Below are 9,866 nucleotides of genomic sequence, written 5' to 3'. Positions count from 1 at the left end.
CGATTTCAGGACCCTACTAGCTCAGGCTTTAGCTTATTTGACACCTTTGACCTTTTGTTGGCCCATGAGGCCATGACCATATTTTATTGTCGACAACCCATGACCATATACATACGTCTGTGTTTGTTATTCAGCACTCGTTTGTGTCGAACGGACCTATAATGCGACTCTCTTTTCGAGTTAACAAAGAAAATGTTTAACTCTCGGCCACTACTCATCCTTCTTTAGGCTTTCAACTGGTGTATAAGGTAGGTGGTTTTTAAATAAGAATTATTGTTCGCTGAAAGATATTCGGACTCATTCTACATACATATCGTATGAAACTATATATTAGTATCACTTAAAAAATAGTAAAATGGGTATTCCGAGTCATGCGTTGCATAATCCGAGTATAGTTCACCATTTAACAATATGAACTTGCAATACTAGTGGGTAATATAATATTCGTTATGATGTCAAACAGTTTGTAGTCTAGCTAAAACAACAACAATACGTTTCCAAAATAGGTAAAGCTCATCAGTAAAGAAAATAATCCGAGGTTTTTATGAATGGTTGTGACTCGAATTAGGCGTTTTGGGAACATCTTTAACGCAACGTAATTCAATTCTCCCAAAATCCTATAATATTTTTTACACTGCAACGGAATATAATGAACGAATAAGTAACTTAAGTTTTTTGTTTTTGTTTTTGTTTTGGTAAAGCTTTTTTTTAACTAAGTTAGTAAGTTATGATATTGAAAATATTTTTTTTTAAAAACGTCATCTATATATCATGGAAATGGTTCCAAGCAAAGTACATGAAGGGGTTAAAATTTGTTAATCCCAAAAGTAAAAGTCTATCTTGTAATAATATAGTAATTGGAGGACTTGTTTGACATTTTTAAAAGGAAATTAAGTTAACACTTAACACACACGCACGTTTCCGACCAAAGTACGTCGTAAGTTATATAATTAAGTTGTTGTCTTTTTTATTTTTCTTTCTTTCTTCTCACAAAAGTAAACAAACGATAAATTACCTACCATTCCAAATCGTGCGAGGTAAGAAGTAGGCACGTGCGAGAGATGACGTGTGGACCTTATCATCGTCGTCTTCTTCCTTCCTTATTATAGCATCAATTTAATTGTTTTTTGTCTGCACTTCACCGTGAAGCTCAGAAGAAATTGCTCTTTTTTTTTTTTTTTTTTTTCGGGAAGACCCGTGATCAAATGATAGGAGGAAGACAACAGGAGAGACACGGAGATTCCAATTCCAATTCCTTATTCATAATTGAAGCTTGCCACCGCTTTCGTCTCTTTTCTCTCTTTGCTCCGTCGTCATCTAGGGTTTCCTGTAAGCTCCCTTTTTCTCAATTTCTCTTCTTTTTGGTTGATTTTTCCATCTGGGTTTATGTTAATTGTACCAATTTGTGTTTGAAGCCTTCTTATTTTTGAGACCTAGCTTTAAAATTGGGCGTTTTTGATTCAATTGGGGGTTTTAGGTGTTTCATTGTTTGCTACTTTGGTGATGCTTATGTTTTTTTTTTTTTTTTTTTTTNCTGAGTTCCATGGTGAAGAAGGTTAAGATGTTATCTAGAATGGTGTACATGGTTGTAAAATTGGGCGTTTTTGATTCGTGTAGTCAAAGTGATTGGACATGGTTGTGTTTTTTGATTAGTTTAGTCCTCAATTCGTTTCAAGGCTCTCTTTTTGTTAGCCATTAGCTTCTCCACTTGGATCGCTTGTGAATCTTAGTTTGCATCAAAAAACACAATTCGTTTCAAGGCTCTCTTTTTGTTAGCCATTAGCTTCTTAAAAGTTTAAAACCTCTCTTTTGGCAATAGTGAAATATCATTACGGTTGGTAGTAAGTGGTAACATCTACTGCTTTGATACATTTATCTAGGCACAACAAGAAGACTGAGTAGCTTGAGAACTAAATAGCTTGAGTTCGTTGTATATCAAGTTTTTCTTTTCATGTTCTGTTTTGGGTTTGACCAGGTGTGCTACTTTTGCTTTGCCACTGTTTGATTTTAAGAGACACTAAAAATGTTTGGGAAATTTTTACAGGATGCATGAGTTCTCTACTGTTGATGGTTTTGCGGAGATAAACGAGAGCTTAGCGGAGATGATTAAGTACATTGCAAACGAACCTTCAGTGGGGCTTTACTACATCCAACAGCACGTCCGAAACGCAGCACCAAATGTTCTTAATCTCAACACCAACGTTTTGGAGAAGTCTCGTGAGACAGGCTTGCATACCGAGGACTTGGAAGATTCTATAGCAATGGTGAAATCAATGAGAGAGTGTGGTTCGCCTATCGCTGATGACATGATTGGAGACATCAAGAACTCTTTATCGATCATGTCTTCGAAACAACCGAGGAGGGGGGTCATCCTCAGCTCCACAAACCCTTGGAGCAGATCTACCAGTATAACCACTACAAGTCGTGGTTCTGATTACAGCCAGGATATTAGTGAAAGCAACAACTTATTCACATCAGTGTTCAAGACGGCTAAGGAGAAGGCAAGCAACATCAAATGGCCACAGCTTGATTTCAAAGAACAGAAGGCGGAGTCTAACCCCAATGATGTGGAAAGCAATGAGTTAAAAGAAGAAGGGGAAGAAGAAGAAGAAGTCTCAGGCAAAGGTGAACATATTGTGGAGACAACAAAGTTTGAGGAGTTCAAGGCAGGTAAAGAAGCGAGTCTCAAGGCATGGCTTGGAGATATGGATGGGAATGTGGATGTTGGTGAACGTGTTGCTGAGAGGATTTAGGTTTTTCATTAATGTCGTTGAGGTTACGAGAGACTGCTTATTTATGTATATTATTCACTTTTATCTCACCGATAAAAAGAGTTCAAATTTTGAGTTTACCTTTCATTTCATTACAATCTTATTAATCTGTCAATCAAAACAAAGAGTTTCCACTCAAATATAGTTCTACTCAAAAATCCTTCACTGTGGAGTGAATATGCGATTAATGTTAAAGTTGTGGTTGGAAACTAATAAGTTAATAAAATATCTTAAGGTCCAAATGACATTAACTAATAATAAGTTAATTAGTGTCAAAAACTAAATCTGATGTTCAATTTACTGTGGAGTGAATATGTGACTAGTGTTAAAGTTGTAGTTTGTCCATAAAACCCAAAAAATGGTTCCTTTTGCAAAATAATCTCCATAATGCGTTCATAAAAGAAAATGTACACAATTCTCTCTAATAAGAAAAAGAAAAGTCTTCTTTAACTTTTGTTATTAGAAGAAGATCCAATCAATTCAGTAGAATTAAAAAGTGACTCAGTTAGGATTGTTTAAAATCTGGCAGTTTTTTTATACTTACTAAGCAAAGTACAATTCAGATATATTTAAGACATTGTTGAAATTTCTAACAACAATTAGCAGCTTTAATTTTTGATAGATGATTTGAAAAGTTAATAGTATGTACATGATCAGAGCTATATACCCACTAATATGCACTTCGACATCGTTGCCGTTTCTACATAGAAAGCTTGTTCAAATAACTAATACAATTGAACATACTAAGTATTTTTGAAAATTTAAGAAAATAAATAAATATTTTTTTGATTATTATGAATTTTCTTCATGACAAAGTATTTAAATGTTTGTTGTTATTAGAAGATCCAATCAAATTAATCCAAGAAAAATAATATTACAATATTTTCTAAAATATCTATACAAGTCTAGTTACATGTAAAAACTGGTGCTTTTGTTTGGTTTAGATTCGCGGACCTTCAGTTTTAAAGTGAATAGTGATACTGAAAAAGTAAAACTTAACCACTAATAAATGGTATTGTACTGTTTTTGTTTTGGTTAGCATCCATGTTGTAATTAAATCTATGGTGGTTCGGAAATAGATAGGGTAGTATAGTTTTTCACATCAAATATTTTGGTTCGCTTGGATTTATCCAAACTGAATATACTTAATTAATAATAAAAATAACTATATTTAGGACATACTATATTTTGTCGCAAATCTAATAACCACCTACCAATGGTTTTTGAGACAAGATCAAAATTTTTCCCCAAATGCAAGAACACCATGATGATGGTACAATGAAGAAACACTGATAATTTGAATCCCATAACCCAATATAGTTCATGAAATTCATACAACTGAGTTTGGATTAATGCAAATCCAAACATTAATTAATGCATGACTTGGATGAAGTATCTTGCAACCTTGTTCATGAGATCTTAAGATATGTCCCCATATATATTCTGAAACAAATGCTAGCTACGCAACCTGAAACTGATATCAAAATTTTAGCGTGCGTGGATTCAAAAGACCGTCACAAACAAGTCTTATATGCATACTGGAAAAAGAATAAAGTACGTTTTTAACAATTTTTTGTTTTTTTTCTTCTTATTTTGACTGTTTCATTATTATTAACCTTTCATTAAACAGATAAATAACCCTTTGGATTATTAACGATGCTAGGTTGTACCTCCATTACTAGAGGAAAAATGGTTAGAAACCATGGGTCCAGTGAAAGACCAAGGATACTATTGTAAGTAGATAAACTTTATTTAATTATCAATCGCATAACATATATATCTATATATTATATCACTTAAATTTTGTCCCAAAAATAAAATAATATATATATCTTAAATAATAAAATTAATAAATTTGATGTAACATTTTTTTTTTAATAAATTTGATGTAACATTTTTTTTTTCTATTTTTTCAAAGTGGTATGTTGGGCTGTCAGTGCAGCAGAGATTATATCTGCCATCAGATACAGAAAAAAAACGACACAAAAAAGCAGAATATTCCATACAAGATATTGTTGATTTTACGAATCCAGAAGAACGCACCCGCCGAAAAAAGGATAAACACTACTGTTATCCTTGGATGGTGTCATCAGGTTTGGAGTATGTTCGTAGGGCTGGGATCGAACGAGAAGAATCTCGGCCATACCATGCGTACAAGACTTGTCAAAAAGATGTACCTCCACGCCATCTTATTCAAAGCTTAGTTACATCTCTGAAGTGGTGTGGTTGAACAAAATCGAAGATGCTATACTAACGTTACATTTCTGCCTGTATACCCATTTTTTTGCCAGAATATGAAGAACTCGGAGAGGTAGGTTATACATGTTTAACTTTAACATATACTATATCATGCCATATGAGGTTTCGTTTTTCCGTACTTATTAACTTGGCTTAATTTGTAGGGAATCTACCATGGCCTGACTACTTTGCTCTCACGATTTGTGGCATTGCATGCCGTTAACATTATTGGGGCCGGAGAACTAAATGGCGAGAAATATGTGCTCGTTAGATCCAGCCATGGAAAGAGAATTGGTGTCAATGGAAATTTGAAAGTTTCTATTGAAGCTTTGATGGTCTGTCTAACCCCTAATGTTACAGATACTCTGTTTTACCCCTATCCACTCCCTATGCTTAGTGGATTTACATTTCCAGTTGTGTCAAAGCCTGAATCTTGGATCATCGACATTGATCCCCCGGATTCTTTTATCATTAATATTGATTAGTTTATGTATTTTTTTATTTTTTTTTGTTTACATGCAAATTTGGGGATGGGCTACGTTGGTTTTAATTTCTACAATAAAAGTTTGGGAAATCGACTTTCCAGTTCTACTCTATAGGTTTCTCTAAAACCCTGCAATATACAGTTAACTTAGCCTATATATATATATCCCTTGAAAGAAGAAGAGTTCAGTTGTAGGCTTGTAGCAGTCATCTTCAATTCTTCCAACCCAATGCCTTGAGCTCGCTCTGCTTCAATTCCGCATGCTTCCCTAGCCTGTGTGATATAATTAACATATAAGTTGTAGCAACTAAAAGGTCTGATTTTATTTCGTCTAATGAAACTAGCTGATAGATAGGAAATGAGTAATTACATAAATCATCCCCAGCGATTCTAATCAAATACTCGAACAACAGTCAAGTAAAATCAACAAACGGATAAGAACCGGAAAAAAGAAAACATAAACAAAGGTTAGGCCTCAATGCAAGAAAACATTACCCAAGATCTGAAGGTAGTCTGAATCCACCTATACGGACACGCTTCAATGAATGAACCTGGAACAAATCAAAGGCAAACCAATTACTATCGGTAACGTGAAACGATTTGGAAATCTCTATCAGTGAATGAACACATAAACAAATCTCATAATTACAAAGTCTACAGTTCCAACATTAGTTCACAAATGAGTATGTTCACAAGGAATGAGGTATTGACTCAATGTTTTCTCAGACTCTTATGGAGTTCTTATTAGCAAGGAGAAAATTTTTATGCATAAGAAAAAAGCTGACCTCAAGCCCAGCATTTTTCACCAATTCCCTGACTTCATGGTTCCTCCCTTCATGAACCTGCATAGCATAGGTCCCAACGAAAGAAGTTATCTTTCCACAAGATAATCATGACCAGCAAACAACATCAGACTACAACTATGGAGAACTTAAGCTTTGGCAATATACCACAATACGAAGCCGTGCTCTTGGTATATCATGCTGCTTTGGCATCAACTCAACTGAATCTGGGACACAGTGGACTCCTTCCACAATTGTTCCTTCGCTTATAGCCATTAAGTGCCGTTTGTGTATATCACCGACAACCGTAGTAATATATCTGCCATTTCACACAAAATCCTTGGAACTATTTAGAAGGAACATTATTGATCAAAGAAAAAGCAATTGCTTGAATTGATACAACTGAGAGGATCAAAGCGTAAAACCACAATATCTCGAATTAGTGACTACTACCAGCAGCCAAAGCTAAAAAAATAACTTTGCAATGATTAAGAAGTATATGGCACGAGCTAGCCTTTTTCATTAATCTTACACAACCAAAGGTTCTTCATACTAATTGATGATCACCTAATGATGAGTAATGACGGTATGTTAAATGAATATGTGAACTCACTCTTTCGGTAAACTAGATGAAGGATGTGAAAGTTTCTGAGCGAAATCTCCTGTATAGCAACAAGTTTAAAATTCCTTTTAGAAGAACAGAAGACCTAAAACAATTGTACAAACTAAGATATTGAGTGAATACAATTACCATCATTTGTAACTATTATTAATCCAGTTGTGGCAACGTCAAGGCGACCAACAGTAAAAAGACGAGGTTTGGGCGTCCCTGGATTCCTTTTATCCTACATTGCAAACAAATTTAAACCAAGTTTTCTAATCTAACATACTTTAAAAGGCTCATTTAAATGGTGAATCAGACAATTCATGAACAGGAAAATAAAAGTATCTTACCCAAGAGGACATGTACTCCTCAAACAAACTAATAACCGATTTGATCTCTTTCTCACCAGAAGAACAAATGTATCTGCCATTGGTATACGATGCAAATATCAAACAAAGGGTACAAGTCTGTCAAGCTACTACAAGTGTGAATAGGCTATGAAAAGGCTAACTAACCCTTTAGGCTTGTTGAGAGCAAAGTAAACCTTTGGAGGAAGTTTCTTAGGAATACGATTTCCATTAACATAAATAATGTCTCTTGATGGATCAACTCGAGTCTGCATAAAACAGAAATTGCTAAGCTTTCTTTTTGTAAATCCAAAACATCAATTTTGATTCCAACAATGAGAAGTAGTTTTTTTAACCTGTGGAGTGTTGCAGAGAATACCATTAACAGTAACCTTTCCATCAAAAATAAGTTCTTCAGATGTTCTTCTTGATGCAACTGTATCAATTTCTTATAATCATTAGAGATAAATTCCCAAAATTGGAGACACAGAGGAAAGGTTTGGTTTAGTTGATGATACCTCCAGCAGCAGCGAGAACTTTGCTTAAACGTTGAGGAGGTTCTTTGAAATTCTCATTGTAAAACCTACGCGCAGCTTTAGAGAGCTTTGGCACTGATTTCGAAGGTGGAGCTGAGACTGAGGCGGAAGAGGAGGAGGAGGTAGTGGCGGTGGAGGTAGCTTGAGTTTGTTTCTTCTTGGGTTTATCTTTCTTCTTAGGGTTTTGTGTAGTGCCATCGATGGCGAGAGAGTGGATTAAACGAGCAGGAGGTTGAGATTGGAGTTTGAGTGTGCCGTCATCACCACGGACGATCCAAGGGATGAAGAGCTGTTGAGGGGAGACGCCGACGCCATTTGAGGAAGGTTTTGGTTTTGGAGGAGCGAAGGAGATGTCGAATTCGAGAGGCTCAGAGGAGGAGGAGGCAGAGCAACGGAGTGTACGGATGGGGAAGAAGCGAGGAGAGAGAGGGAAAGCTTTGATTTTGAGGAATGAAGCAGCGAATGAAATCGGAGATGATGCCGCCACCGACGCCATTAATCGCCGATGGGAGTGAGACTGTGAGAGAACGGTTTTTTTCCGATGGGGTTTATCTCATTGTATTCTTCGGATATTGTTCTGTTTTTTTTGGGAGTTTTAATAAAATAGGTCCTTTTTATTTAACCAAAATTAACAAAATAGACTATATTTAATAAATAAAAAAAAAGTTAACAACAAATGGTAAAGTTAAAAAAAGAAAAATTAAATTCTGAAAGTATACATTTTCAAACTAGTTTTAACAGTCATGATGTTTTTACTAGAGTCGAAACTGTATTTCTAAAAGAAAAAATCAAATGTTTATATCAATTTAAACAATATAAAAAGATAAGAAAAAATAAGAAATCAACACGAGAAACAGAGGATCAATATTTGACCTAATATGCATTTATTGAGATTAGAAATATAAATTTGAAAATTATTTATACAAAACTTATTTTTTTTCTATTGTAATTTTGTAAATGATAAACATGAGATAAAAAACAGAAGTAGGAGATCAACAAAATGTTATTTTTGCGGACTTTGGCTATAGAAAATTTAAAACCTGATTATAAAGTGAAATATGTAAATTAAACATATTATCATCCCGGTTTTTTATTTTATTTTATGTGTTCGGTATGAAATCCCAACATGCCTATATAGAGTGGTAGCATTTATGTTGTTGTCTTCCATATACTTCTCTGGAAATCTAGGCACCATTGTTACATAAATATGGTTACTCGCAATTTATGTCTAAACCTCCCACTGTGGCATCAATTTTGCATTGATTGGAGATGGAGATATTTGGAAAATAAAAATAGAATAAAACAATGAAGACATGTGGGGATGGAGATATATTTTTGATGCGGAGAATCAACAAAGAGAGATCAATTTTGCGCACATGCTCTTGAGATATCATTTCAGAAGAAAAGTCCAAATGAACAAAGCAATAGATCTACACATCATCATGTGCTTGCTTGTGTTCTTGCGATTCGGATTTTTTTACGGGTTCACATCAATATTACTAGTCAATTTTGCAGAGTGTGACACTATAACAATCTTGATTTAATATCCGTGTTCAATGACTCATTTGTTCTTATCAGTTTAACCTCATTCCTTATTAGATATTTGACCTACTCTCATTGAGTTGATCAAATTTGATACTAGAGTTTATTACTTTGGGATATAAATCATTCTTTAGGATCCGTTTTTCAACATTCAACACACATATATTTATATATATCAGATACTTTTGCCAAAAAGTGGGTTAATTCTTATTCTAAATATAAAATACTCAACGATCATAACAAGAGAAACGCTCATTCCCATGTTTTCTTAAAACCTTTTTGGTGTGTTTTTACTTTTTACGACACTTTCTTACACACGCATATAAAACCTAGAAAGGCATTTTTTTGGTCCGTTTTCTTTCAGAAAACAAAATAAACGAACAGGATTATCAGTCTGTTCTTTTTAACAAAAAAAATATTTGTTTATAAAATGAGATTTAGAGGATCCCACTATACAAGAACTGGTCTATTGCAATGAATAATTTACATTATCTCCATATGCAAGATATGGTTTGCCTCCCTCGATCCTGCGAACGAGTCAATTTTTTTTTTTTTTTTTTTT

General features: G+C 34.4%; 3 protein-coding genes across 3 annotated transcripts; 2 read left to right on the top strand and 1 right to left on the bottom strand.

Moving 5' to 3' along the window:
• Positions 1,111-2,863, top strand: LOC104792731 (BLOC-1-related complex subunit 8 homolog). Its single transcript, XM_010518952.1, has 2 exons — positions 1,111-1,329; positions 2,045-2,863. The coding sequence occupies exon 2, from the start codon at positions 2,046-2,048 to the stop codon at positions 2,751-2,753; it is 708 nt and encodes a 235-aa protein (XP_010517254.1). The 5' UTR covers positions 1,111-1,329; position 2,045; the 3' UTR covers positions 2,754-2,863.
• Positions 4,474-5,192, top strand: LOC104699315. The gene is given in 5 exon segments (XM_010414637.1): positions 4,474-4,504; positions 4,709-4,948; positions 4,951-5,010; positions 5,013-5,082; positions 5,174-5,192. Coding segments are annotated over 5 exon segments (420 nt in total).
• Positions 5,539-8,343, bottom strand: LOC104792730 (uncharacterized RNA pseudouridine synthase aq_1464). The gene is made up of 10 exons (XM_010518951.2): positions 7,745-8,343; positions 7,583-7,662; positions 7,395-7,495; positions 7,230-7,302; positions 7,027-7,120; positions 6,889-6,937; positions 6,444-6,594; positions 6,279-6,335; positions 5,989-6,044; positions 5,539-5,766 (listed from the first exon to the last, which is right to left on the bottom strand). The coding sequence occupies exons 1-10, from the start codon at positions 8,256-8,258 to the stop codon at positions 5,706-5,708; spliced, it is 1,236 nt and encodes a 411-aa protein (XP_010517253.1). The 5' UTR covers positions 8,259-8,343; the 3' UTR covers positions 5,539-5,705.

This window comes from Camelina sativa, chromosome 6 (assembly GCF_000633955.1).
Source record: "Camelina sativa cultivar DH55 chromosome 6, Cs, whole genome shotgun sequence".
Classification (NCBI taxonomy): domain Eukaryota; kingdom Viridiplantae; phylum Streptophyta; class Magnoliopsida; order Brassicales; family Brassicaceae; genus Camelina; species Camelina sativa.
The sequence above is the reverse complement of the archived record's forward strand: the minus strand, read 5'-3'. Positions and strand labels throughout refer to the sequence as shown.

What these genes read in the sequence shown, in the direction of transcription:
- LOC104792730 (XM_010518951.2), bottom strand. Translation starts at nt 8,258, where the DNA reads ATGGCGTCGGTGGCGGCATCATCTCCGATTTCATTCGCTGCTTCATTC. An exon ending in TTCTCTGCAACACTCCACAG is followed by an intron (nt 7,496 to 7,582) that starts GTTAAAAAAACT and finishes TGTTTTATGCAG; the next exon opens with ACTCGAGTTGATCCATCAAG. An exon ending in GAGCACGGCTTCGTATTGTG is followed by an intron (nt 6,336 to 6,443) that starts GTATATTGCCAA and finishes TATGCTATGCAG; the next exon opens with GTTCATGAAGGGAGGAACCA.
- LOC104792731 (XM_010518952.1), top strand. Translation starts at nt 2,046, where the DNA reads ATGCATGAGTTCTCTACTGTTGATGGTTTTGCGGAGATAAACGAGAGC.